At 47.0% G+C, this 13,335-nt stretch overlaps 1 protein-coding gene across 1 annotated transcript in view; it reads left to right on the top strand.

Moving 5' to 3' along the window:
* The first annotated feature begins 201 nt into the window (after nucleotides 1-201).
* Nucleotides 202-13,335, top strand: part of LOC146862791 (pancreas/duodenum homeobox protein 1-like) — a 28,547-nt gene continuing 15,413 nt past the window's right edge. Inside the window, exon 1 of the mRNA XM_085643298.1 lies at nucleotides 202-726. Within this exon, the coding sequence (XP_085499424.1) occupies nucleotides 396-726 (331 nt within the window). The 5' untranslated portion in view covers nucleotides 202-395. The remainder of the gene's footprint in view (nucleotides 727-13,335) is intronic.

The following is a 13,335-nucleotide window of genomic DNA, read 5'->3' as shown; positions in this document are numbered from 1 at the left end:
AATGTGCCTCGAAACCACTTACTAAACGTTTAGAAGGCTTTGCTCGGACCTGCACTGGTGGGTAAATAGTGACAAGCCTTAAGTAAACTGAGCAAGCGCTAGATGCGTGCGATGCCCTGTAAACTCAGTGGGAGGGAGGGGGCACTGGTGAATGAATACCTGTTGCTTCCGAGCATCTGACTGATTCCACCGTGAGCTGACTGGACGAGGTGCCTCGACGGTGACGCTTATTTACCCTATAGGCATGGGCAGGGCGCCTCAGGAGGGCCTGGGAGGACGGGTACCCCACCTGCCCTCTGCGGTGTGACTGCTCACCCCTGCACTGCGAGGCTCCGGCGCGGGTCTCTCGAAAGAGCTGTGGCCACCTCGCCCGGGTCGCCCCTGAGGCGCCGGCCATGGACGGCACGGGGGTTTACTTTGAGAATGGCTATGGAGCTCGTGGAGACGAGCTGGAGTACCTCCGGCAGAGCCCCCCAGCCTGTCTGTACGCGCAGACACAGCCCATCTGTGGGGGAGTGCCTCTAGGGGCAGCGTGCGTCAGAGGGGGCAGCGTGCACGGACACTATGAGCTGACAGCTAGATCAGGGCTCGAGGCGTCCCACCACACGGCCTCTGGCTGTGCCTCTGACCCCGGCACGCACTGTTCACACGGCACGCTGTACCCCTGGATGCGCAATGCCAAGGCCCAGCAGCCCCAGCCAAGCAGATGCGGAGCTCCGTGCACAGGTGAGCACTGCTCGGCCACTCACCTCACTGTCACACAGCCGCCACTCACCTGACACACAGCTACCATTCACCTCACTGCCATGGAGCCGCTGGTCACCGAAAGCCACCATTCACCTACCTGACACACAGCTACCATTCACCTCACTGCTACGCGGGCACCACTCACCTCACCGCCCCCGGAGCACTCACCTCACAGCTACGAAACCACCACTCACCTCACTGACACGGAGCCCCAGCTCACCTCACTGACACGGAGCCACCGCTCACCTCACTGACACGGAGCCACCGCCACGGGGCCACCGCTCACCTCCCCGACACGTAGCCACCGCTCACCTCACCGACACGGAGCCACCGCTCACCTCACTGACACGGAGCCACCGCTCACCTCACTGACACGGAGCCACCGCCACGGAGCCACCGCTCACCTCCCCGACACGTAGCCACCGCTCACCTCACCGACACAGAGCCGCCGCTCACCTCACTGCCCCACAGCCAAGTCTTCACCCAGTCCGTCGCATCCCTGCCATGCAGCCCGCACTCACCTCAGCGCCACGGAGCCTTCACTCATCTCACTACCACAGAGCCATGAGCCATCACTCACCTTACCTGCACACATCCATCACTCACCTCACTGCCTCGGAGCTTTCTAACGGGTTACAAGAGGAACGCTCAGAGCACACGTACGGGATTGTTAGATTTGAGAACTTCCTGTTAAAACCTGTACATTTTAAAAAATGTCAAACCAGAATTACAACTTAAAAAATAAAAACGTCCCAATACAACTAATTAAACAGCACGACACCTCACGAAAACGAATCAGGTGGGTTGTAATATCTACTCGTAATGGAAACATATATTGGCTACACGTCTACAAGTTACACATTTACGGAGGTGACAGGGGCAGTGAATATACTGCGTGGTGCCTTCTGTGAAAGGTATGCCGCCAACAATAATGCGCCTTTTGTTTTTCGGGGAGGGCAATGGTCCCGACACATTTACTACAAATACTCAGTTTCAGTTATAGCGCTTGATTTCGTATGCCGTTTTCAGCGCTGTAAATTGCTGCTGCTATTGTTACTTATTATCGGAGCGCCTCACTGACTAGTCTTGATGCGAACAAAGAATAATGGAAATAGTATTATTGTGCAACGAAGGGATACTTCAATTTTGCCCCCGAATGTTTTTGCATAAAATGATTTTCTTTCGTTCAACAAATAAACAAATCGCTGGATGCGCCTTTACGGAGAATGAAGCGGGTACGTGTAACACAGTAACATTTAATTTGGATAGAACATGTAACACCTTCCTCTAGTACAAATAGAACCCATTGAAAAATCTATAACATACAATGGTTACTTAATAACGGATGTATGACGTTACAACGCACACTATTACAACGCATGCACTTACAACGCATTTTTTACAACGCATAATCCATTACAACGCATGACATTACAACGCATGACACTACAACGCATTTTAAAAAAATACCTTTACAACGCACTACCATTACAACGCATACTACCTTTACAACGCATACCATTACAACGCATAATATTAAATTACATTTAAGGTAAGTATTAGATAGTATAGGGGTAAAAATTACTATTCTAACTCCAGGGGGTGCAACAGTAGGGTAAGTGTTGGATAGTGTAGGGGTAAAAATTACTATTCTAACTCCAGGGGGTGCAACAGTAGGGTAAGTGTTGGATAGTGTAGGGGTAAAAATTACTATTCTAACTCCAGGGGGTGCAACAGTAGGGTAAGTGTTGGATAGTGTAGGGGTAAAAATTACTATTCTAACTCCAGGGGGTGCATCAGTAGGGTAAGTGTTGGATAGTATAGGGGTAAAAATTACTATTCTAACTCCAGGGGGTGCATCAGTAGGGTAAGTGTTGGATAGTATAGGGGTAAAAATTACTATTCTAACTCCAGGGGGTGCATCAGTAGGGTAAGTGTTGGATAGTATAGGGGTAAAAATTACTATTCTAACTCCAGGGGGTGCATCAGTAGGGTAAGTGTTGGATAGTATAGGGGTAAAAATTACTATTCTAACTCCAGGGGGTGCATCAGTAGGGTAAGTGTTGGATAGTATAGGGGTAAAAATTACTATTCTAACTCCAGGGGGTGCATCAGTAGGGTAAGTGTTGGATAGTATAGGGGTAAAAATTACTATTCTAACTCCAGGGGGTGCATCAGTAGGGTAAGTGTTGGATAGTATAGGGGTAAAAATTACTATTATAACTCCAGGGGGTGCATCAGTAGGGTAAGTGTTGGATAGTATAGGGGTAAAAATTACTATTCTAACTCCAGGGGGTGCATCAGTAGGGTAAGTGTTGGATAGTATAGTGTAATATTATGCGTTGTAATGGTATGCGTTGTAATGGTAGTATGCGTTGTAATGGAATGCGTTGTAATGGTAGTTTTTAAAAATGCGTTGTAGTGTCATGCGTTGTAATATCATGCGTTGTAATGGATTATGCGTTGTAAAAAATGCGTTGTAATGGTAGTGCGTTGTAAAAGTTGCGTTGTAAAGGTTGTTCCCCCTTAATAACACGTGGATTAAATATAGACTTTATTAGTGTGATTTACCTAATGAACTGCTACTGAAAGTTCTGTCTATTATGCTTAACGCTCTGTGCTGTTGGCGGGAATAGAGTCCCGGCGCCGGCGTGTTTATATTTGATTCTGGTTACAGCACAATACGTCTTTGCGGTTCAGGAGCCTGTGTGCGATCACTTCTTTGTGTTATCCTTAAACGAACTTTTACTTTTTGGGTATCCCCCTAAATGTCACTTTGACCTTTGACTTGCGTATTCTATAGGATGAACTTCTTCCCCCAAATTCATACATCTCAATTCGAACACATTTGCCCCCTTTTCCGGAAGATTCCTCATTGCTTGTCTTGGGTGAACTGAAGCTCATTTTGAGTTAATATAGTGAAGAGTCGGCACATGGACGAGTCCATGCTCCAGTATGAATGGATAAAGGAAAGGCACCGCTATAACTACAGAACCTCTGATGTAAGATGTTAATTATCTGCATAGGGAATTAAAATGAAATTAGTGACGATTCTGCAAGTAACATGTGCTATGCCTTTCTTTGGTATCTACAGGCAAATCTAACTGGTAGGAAACATCAAAAGTCACTTATTATTAAAAAACGTACCTTAAAAGGCACAGAGAGGGTGGGGTTTGGGTCAGCCCCCTTCAGCCATTGGTTTTCAGGGGATTGGCTGGCTGGGCTGTCCATCAGGGCTATGCCTTTCGCGGAGGGTTATATTGTCCCATTTGTGTTCCCATTCGGCTTTGGTGAAGTGGCTCAAGTAGTCATTTTGTTAGATAGAACAAGTATGTGTTCATTTAACTATTTGATACATTTTAACTGCTGGTTTCTGGCTTTTTTGTTTAGGAAGTGTTTGCTGTTTGGGAGACACACAGTACTGTTCACTAATTGCCTTTCCACATAAATGTGTCATGATAAAATGCAATTGAATTGAAAGCTTTTTTGCTCCCCCAGGAAAGGCATGCACACAACTAGGAGTTCTTAAAAATGCAAAAAAAGCTGTCCCTATGTCAAAAGTATCTGCAATACATTTTTCTGGTGAGCATGCCATTTACTGCTGTGTACAATGTAAACTTCATCCTTTAACTCTTTTGCATAATGCTCTTGTTTGAGGCTACAGTCTAGCTCTATTAATGTAGTCTGATCGTGAAATGGGCTCTATTCCCAGGTTCCACTTCGTCGTAGGCTAAGATGTTGCTTCATTATGGGATTTTCTTTCTGAGACAACAGAGGGCAACACACACTAAGTTGTCCAATTATTAACAAAAACTCCATCTAACAAAAAGCTGCCCGCCATGTTGGCTTTGCCAATGCACATTCATCACAGAGGACAATAGTTTTACTATTGAGAACTGCTTATAAGAGTGCTGTATAATTGCAGTACATGATTTGCTTTTGTTTTTAAGAACACTTGGGGAAGTATCTTAAGTTCAGGGCCTTTTGTGTCTGGATAACAGGCCGGGAGCTGCCTGTGATTTATATGACCACCTACAATATTCCCTTCATTACTAAAATAATTGAATGCCTGATAAACATATTAACTACCTACCTATGTCTCCTCAACTCCCTCTTGGCTCGCTTTAGGCAACACCAGATACAGCAAATATTTGCCTCCTGGATGACCTGCATAACATGGGATACCAAGAAGGGGAGATAGTACTTTGGCACAATAAACAGCTCTTCTTTATGTCATTGACTGAATATCAAAACCTACCTCAAAGGCTGCAAAAAAATTGCTCTACTGCGTGGCTCTATGCCGAGCATGGATTTAATCTTTCACCAAAAATAGACAAAAATTGCAAATGAAAAGAGAGAGGCTAAAAATCGGAGGTATAGTTTTAACAAGACCATCTAGATTTCACTATGTAATATCTGTTCTGCTAGTATATTTTAGTAACTTTCATTTTTCATATTTAAATTTAATATCTTTAATTTTCACATTTTCTTGGAAATGGGTGCATCTATGACATATAATCAGTTAAGAAAAAAGCAGACAAACTGTCAGTGAAAAGCACCACCCAAGATGTCCTTAGTTCCTAATAGAAGATTAATAGTAGCCTCTTGATGATATGTTTTGCTTAACCCAGAGCAAGGGAAGGTATATGTCTTTTTTATAGTGTATCAATTTGTGCAAGCATCACAGGAAGTCAAGCTGTTTATTTTCAATACATCCACACTCTCACCCTTTAAACTGTCAGCCTCTTGGCCTGAAGTGGATATAAGATAACTCAAACATTTACAATATATGAGATGTTACATTTTAATCTGGTATTTTTTTATTTGCTTCAATGCAGAACTAGGAGGAAGTGTTGGCTACTTATTCTCATGAAATGCTACTGCCGTAAGCACATTAAAGGGATTTCATTCATATGATTTTCCTTCAACAAACTCATATTGTGTTTCAATTTAGTTGAGAATTATTTTTTCTTTATACTTAAAGACCAGCTCTCTGACCCTCAACTGGGCTTTCTGTTCTTTTCATTAAATATGGTCTTGCACAAAATAGAGAAAAAAATAATACCAGAACGATACGCCTACCATCCCAAACAGCTTTTATGGCACACACTGCATATTGAAACGGTTGATTCATATTTTTCTTCACAATTTCTACATTGTATTATTATTTGTAAATAGTGTTGAAGAGATACCTTAAATCGCCTAAGAATGTTTTTATTTACAAGCTTTTGTAGTCAAATATCATTTACTTAAGATGTGTGTGAACAAGGGTTTAAAATAATAGTGCACATCTTTTCTTTGACACATCTTATGGCTGCAGCAAGATTTAACATCACTCTGTGAATTCAAACTAGTTCCTTTACTACTAAGGGGCCGATTCCGATTTCGTCCGGAAGGGCTTCGAACGATGGTCGGAGCCCTTCTGACCGAATCGGAACGTGTCGGCCAGATTCCTTTCCGACTGAGCCATTCCGATGGGCTCGGTTGGAAACGAATCCGACTTGGATTTCCGGATGGCTGATGACAGGCTCGGAGAGCCCGTCCGCCATCCGGAAATCCCTCAGTACTCCCCCAGCCGCCTCTTTACGACCGAGGGAGTACGATGGCAGTTTTTCACTGCCTTTTTGTGCCTGTCTTTCCGGCACGAAAAGGCAGTCAGAAACTGTCTTTGGGGGCCCCGAGTAGGGCCCCCATGGGTGCAAGTCTGCCAAATGGCAGCCTGGGGGCACCTATGGTGCCCCTCTGTGGATCCCTGTATCCGGTGGCAGGCACCTTGGGGTGCCGGCCACAGGGTGCAGAGATGAACTGCACCCCTGCTTGTCACAATGCAAGCATGTATTCCGCTCGGAATGCATGCTCCCATTGTGAAGTATACGAGTGTGACCGAACCCTGTTCGGTCGCATCGTACTTCCAGGGCCGTAACCGATGACAGCAGGTCGGTCGGTTACGGCTCCTGACCGATGTCGGACGGACCTGAGTCTGTCCGACATTGGAATCGGCCCCTATAGGGGAACAGACTAGGCTTGTCAAAGAAAAGTTCCTCAGAACCCGAGGAAGTGATATTTGATCACAAAAATGTAAACAACTTAATTTATTTTAGTTAAATTATTGTATTGACCTGTTACTGTCTATGGACCATTTCTGTTTGAGCTACTGTTGGCTAACATGGTACACACAACCAATCCTAGAATTGCAGGAAGATTGTGCCTGCTAAGCATTCAAATCGTTTAAGATGTTAGTCCTCACTTTAAAAACAGAAAACCTGGTCTTTCACTGATCAGACCATTCATCATAAACTTTGTATTTTGGTGTTTAACCCCTGGCACAAACTTAGGACTTCAGCCATTGCAATGTTCACCTCTGTACCCTTGAAGGATAACTGAACAAATCAAATAATATCCAGTTTGCCTTGACATATGTCTATCAAACAGGTTGCCAAGAATATGCTGGTCAGATTAGGCACATACATTTCGAAAATTGAAGACCAATTTCATATCATTAAGCATCTTATTATTTTTATTTTTACCTTTTCAGTGAGAGTTTTACCACCTGTCTCCCTACGACGGCATAATTACATTAACAAAATAAAAAACTTTACAGCATGCAGCACATGCAATTTTGGATATAGTATGTGGAAAAGAGTGAGGAAAACAGATCTAAGAAAGTGGAGGATAGATTTGCATTAAGACCACCTGGTATTACTACATAGTAGTATTATACTTTATTGTTTGATAAAATCATTAACACCTCCAATAATAAAATGTTAATGCTTATTAAAACATCTGCTACATAAAATTGAAAGTTTAGACAAAACAAAAGGCACTGGCCTATTTATAACAGAAATTAAAACGTGGTAATTATGGTTGCCTGCTAAAAAGATAAAGTTCAAATACTAACATAACACATCTGCCTTCTACTCAACCTCTAACTTTTAAAAGGCCCTTGAAGCAACAGGATACTATTTTAACTGTTTGGCTTATTTTTATATTAGAACCTCATTGTTAACACAATAAATAGGCTGATTTATTACTTTTAACTCCTGGAAAATATAATTCAGATAAACTGCACTAATTGAGAACACAATGACTGATTTAAATACTACGCTAACTATTTTCTTTGTGTGACTTACATAATTGGCTAGATCACTGCATTAAGGAAACTGCACTATCTCTGTGTAAAATAATGTATCTTCCAAAAATTCTGTTTGACCTTTGCTGATGAATTAGAATGAATACAATATCATCTGGATGTCAAACTGCTATTTATTGTATATTCACTATGCTTTTCATATATAGTTGTAAGCAAATCACGATTGTGAGATGATTGCTTTGTTTGAGATTTAAAAAAAGGCTTGATTTGAGAAATGGAATAATTATTTAAGTCCTGTCAAGAAATAATTTATAGTCTAGCAAGACTTGACTAAAGGCTAATTGAATAATTGTTAGTTTGCATTTAATTTATTTCCAACATAATGCCACTGCCAAGCTCACATTTTAAAGAGCATTCATTGCCATTAAAACATTTATATAACTCCTTCCGTGCTCATGATGGAACCACGCCGTCATGAGCCACGGTTGCCGTGTGCTCATGACGGAGTGGTTCCGTCATGCTGCGGCTGTTGGCGGCCGCGCCGCCCACGCGGCGCTAATTCCCCGCCTGTGCGGGCGATTAGCGCAGTGGGCGAAGTCATGACGGAACCACTCCGTCATGAGCACAGCCCAACCGTGGCTCATGACGGCGTGGCTCCGTCATGAGCACCGGGCCACCGCAATGCTGCCCCCCCGCACCCCCCAGCGCTGCGGCGGAATTTCCGCCGCAGCGAAGGGGTTAAATACACCAATAATTTTTGATGAGCTCCAAAACAACCCCCAAGACAGAATTCGAATCAAATTCAGGCCTGTGCAGTACCGTAGCTCAGTTCTACACATTGAATATGAAAACATAGTATTTCATTCATTTCCCATTAATGCCATGGTACCATAAAATAAAATCGCATTGGCTTACACTTTGAATACATCAAAGGTGACATCTAGACCTCCGGTCCAGGAAAGCACTCTCCCCAGCAGCTCCGCTTGCAGCGCCTCTCTGCCTCAATGCCTGAGCCCTTCCGCCTCCTGGGTTCCCGCCGGTAGTCTGCCGTCTCCGCGATATTTACTCAGCGCCTCCTGGTCTTCTCCTGACTTGCTAGGAGACTCGTTTTCAGGGTTTCTTTAGGTAATCCTCAGTTTTAATTTTGGGCATAGTTTCAGTTATTTATTGCATCTGACTTCCTCGATTACAGGCAGCCTTTTCCCGCCGCTGCTGCCCCTGTGGCCCCTCCCACCGACACAACCCCCCTCCTGCCTCCCCACCTCCAGTCCTGCTTCCCCTCCCCTACTTAATGGCAGGCGCTGTGCGGTCGCACCTAAGGCAAGCCCGTCTGCGCTCGTTTGCGACCCGACTGCGACCCAACCGCGACCAGCCCCTGGAACCCTGGCTCCCCTAGGCCCCACCGCTACGACTCGACCACCCTTGACGCACTCAATCCCGGTAGACACTCCAACTGCGCAAGATCCTCACTGAACACCACCCACGGACAGTTCTCATGCAGACCCTGCCGCAGATCCTTCACCATTGACAACAACACCATGACCACGAAGGCCCGCCTGGCGCACGCACCAACAATACCCTGACCTGCATCCTCCTCAACATGCACCCCCTTCACCGACACGCTGTAGAGATGTGGGACCTGATCAACACCCTCTTGCCCCGACGCTGCTTCTTCACGGAAACCTGGACAAACGCCACCTCCGGCCATGGCCATCCCCGACGGCTACAAGATCCAGAGAAAGGACCACCCCAACCGACCAGGAGTGGGACTCACACACAAGACCCCCCTCCAACTCTCCACATCCAGCACAAGCAACCCCCACTCCAACACTGAACACCTCAACTTCCAGATCCAGACCAGCCCCAGGACCACACTACGTGGCACCCTCATCTACAGACCACCAGGACCTCGCACCCAGTCCGCAACCAACATCGCCAAGCTCGCCACACCCCACGCAATCACCTCCACGGACTACATTCAACTCGGGGATCTGAACTTCCACCTCGACAACCGCAATGACCCCGACTCCATCACTCTACTCGCCAACCTCGGACTTAAGCAGCTGGTAAACACGCCCACACATGGGAAGAACAAATATCCATTACAGCCACACCACCCAGCCCCTCTGGACAGACCACCACTGCGTCCACTTCACCTTCAACACCACCACCGCACCCAAGCCCACACCGCGACCGCCACGAAAAAGCTGGAGCAAGGTCACAGAGGAACTCCTCATCACCACCCTCCTCCAAGACCCCCTCAGCGCCACGACCGACACTAACTCTGCAGCCACAGAACTTCACTGCTGGATCTCCCGCTGTTCTGACAAACTCACACCACTCTGCCACCCCGCCAAACAACGTCCTCTAAAGGCCGCCTGGTTCACCACTGAACTACATAAAGCCAGACACACTTGCAGACGCCTTGAGAAAACCTGGCAAAACCTGAAAACCATGGAAGCACGGAACAACCACAGGAGCGCCCTGAAGGAATACCACCAGCGCATAAGAGACACCAAACAGACCTTCATTAGAGACAAAGTTCAGACCAACGCGACCAACACCAAGGAACTGTTCAACGTCATTCAGCAGTTCACTAAACCACCCAGCGAAGCCACAGACATCACACCCTCCCAGGAACTCTGCGACAAGCTCAGCTCATACTTCCATCTGAAGATCAAGGCCCTCTATGACAACGTCAGCGAATGGACGCAGGACACCACCTCCCCTCCCATATGCCGCCGATAAGCCAACCATCATGACCTGGAATCCCACCACCGTCAAACACATCACCGCTACCATGAAGAAAACCCACTCAGAAGCCCCAACAGACCCCTGCCCACCGCACATATTCCACAGGGCCGCCGCCGCCATCGCACCCGAACTTAGACTGACCATCAATGTATCCTTCATGTCCGGCCTCTTCCTAGAGGACTGGAAGCGGGGACAGGTTAAACCACTCCTCAAGAAACCCATGGCCAACCCAACTGACCTGAAAAACTACCGGCCCATCTCTCTCCTCCCTTTTGCGGCCAAAATCACCGAGAGACTCGTGAACGCCCAGCTGACCACCTTCATCGAAGAGCACTCCATCCTTGACGCCTCCCAGTCTGGATTCCGCAGCAACCACAGCACCGAGACCGCCCTCCTCGCCGCCAAGGACGACATCCGCATGCTACTCCACCAGGGTAACACCACGGCTCTCATCCTTCTAGACCTCTCGGCAGCCTTCAACACTGTTTCCCACCGCACACTCACAGCCAGACTTCACGATGCGGGGATACAAGGAGCTGCCATCGGCTGGACCCGATCCTTTCTCGCTGGCAGAACCCAGAGGATCAGGCTCCTTCCCTTCATCTCCAAACCCACCGATATCGACTGCGGAATACCCCAGGGTTCTTCGCTCAGCCCCACACTCTTCAACATTTACATGGCCCCCCTCACCACCATCGTAAGACAGCATGGGCTCAGCATTGTATCCTACGCCAATGACACTCAGCTGATCCTCTCAATCATGAAGAAACCCGAAGACACCAGACTCTGCTTCCAGGAAGGAATGAAGGACGTCGCAGCCTGGATGAAAGACAGCTGTTTGAAGCTCAACTCAAAGAAGACCGAGGTCCTCATCCTCGGACCCTGCACATCCACCTGGGACAACACCTGGTGGCCCGCCACCCTCGGGAATCCTCCCATTCCTTCGGACCACGCACAAAACCGTGGCATCATCCTCGACTCCTCCCTCTCCATGAATCGCCAACGCCGTCGCTTCCACCAGCTTAAACTGCCTGCACATCCTCTGCAAGACCCTCAAATGGATCCCCCCGACTGCAGAAAGACCGTCAAGCACGCTCTCATAACCAGCAGACTGGACTACGGCATTGCCCTATACGCTGGAATCAACAGAGCTCTACTACACAGACTCCAGACAATCCTGAATGCCGCCGCCAGACTCATCCTCGGGACCCCGCATCATGAACACATGACCCAACACCTGCGAGACCTCCACTGGCTCCTCGTCGAGAAGAGGGTCACCTTCAAACTCCTCACCCACACCTACAAATCCCTAAACAACATCAGACCCAAATACCTCAACAAGAGAGTTTCCTTCCACGTATCCAAAAGGAACCTCCGCTCCACCGACCTCACCCTGGAAGAGGTCCCCCGGATCCGCAGAACCAGAACAGGCGGAAGAGTCATCTCCTACATCACAGCCAAGACCTGGAACAAGCTCCACGTGAACATCAGACGCTCCCCAACCCTGCAAACCTTCAGGAAGGACCTCAAGACCTGGCTCTTCGACTGATCAGAAGCTGTGACTGATCCAGAGCTGCCCCCACCCGTAGCGCCTTGAGACCCTCACGGGTGAGTAGTGTGCTTCACAAACCCTGATTGATTGATTGATTGATTGCGGCTTCTAGTGCATTAACTCTTGCCAGTAGTTAAATCTGCCTTGGCCAGCATCAATTTTAATACATGTATACTTAATGTTAGAAAGATGGTTCCTCCAGTTCATAAAATAATATATTCAAAGTCCCATGTAACAGTATTTTCTTACTCTTTTCAAAGGAGTGTTATCAATTGACCAAGTATCCTTAACGTTTGTTTGATACATTAGGGCATATTCTCAAGGAGCTATCACCGAGTTATCTGCACTTTATCACAGCCAAAGTCGTGATACAATTACTGCCTCATTCACAAGTTGGTGCTAACAGCCAATACCACAAGTTTTCCGTCTATAGCATCCTCAAAAAACATCGCCATGGATGACCCCGGCAACTATCGCTAATGAGATGCAGAGTAGGCGTTCCCGAGCAAAAAACCGTGACACCACTCCACAACATTCACAATGACCGGTCTGATCTGCGATAAGAACACAAAACAGGCGTTAGCAGCAGGAAACTAACACCTGCTCTGACCTGGTGCAAAGTCGAACGACAACTGACACCAGACAAGGGAGCATAGCCCATAGCCAAACATGAAGAGCAACAGATGCCCCGAGCAACTGAACATGCAGCCCAAAGCACCAAGAGGGCAATAACACACACCGCCACCCCCCCCCCCCCCCGGACCCCACCCCGCCGCATCCTTCAGACAAAGAGAATGCACATCAACTCCACGAAACCATGACCCAAACAAATCACCTGAAGTCGCACAACCACAACACCTAACATACAGGTGTGGTCATAAAAATTGAAACACACATCCACATCATATAACCAAAAAAAAACATTAATACAGATGAAACAAAAAAAACAATCATGAAGAGGCACGGCGGGTCTTCTCCGGGCATTCTGTAAGTCACAGCTTGCAAGACAGAAAGACAGATAAGAAGGTGTGACATGCGCCCATCAAAGGACAGAGTGGGAGAACGACAGAGAGAGAGAGAGAGGGGGGGAGAGAGGGATAGAGAAAGAGAGAGGGAGAGAGAAAGAGAGTGGGAGAGAGGGAGAGAGAAAGAGAGAGGGAGAGAGAAAGAGAGAGGGAGAGAGGGAGAGAGG

The sequence above is a fragment of the Triturus cristatus genome, chromosome 2_2 (assembly GCF_964204655.1).
Source record: "Triturus cristatus chromosome 2_2, aTriCri1.1, whole genome shotgun sequence".
Taxonomy (NCBI): Eukaryota; Metazoa; Chordata; class Amphibia; order Caudata; family Salamandridae; genus Triturus; species Triturus cristatus.
The sequence above is the reverse complement of the archived record's forward strand: the minus strand, read 5'-3'. Positions and strand labels throughout refer to the sequence as shown.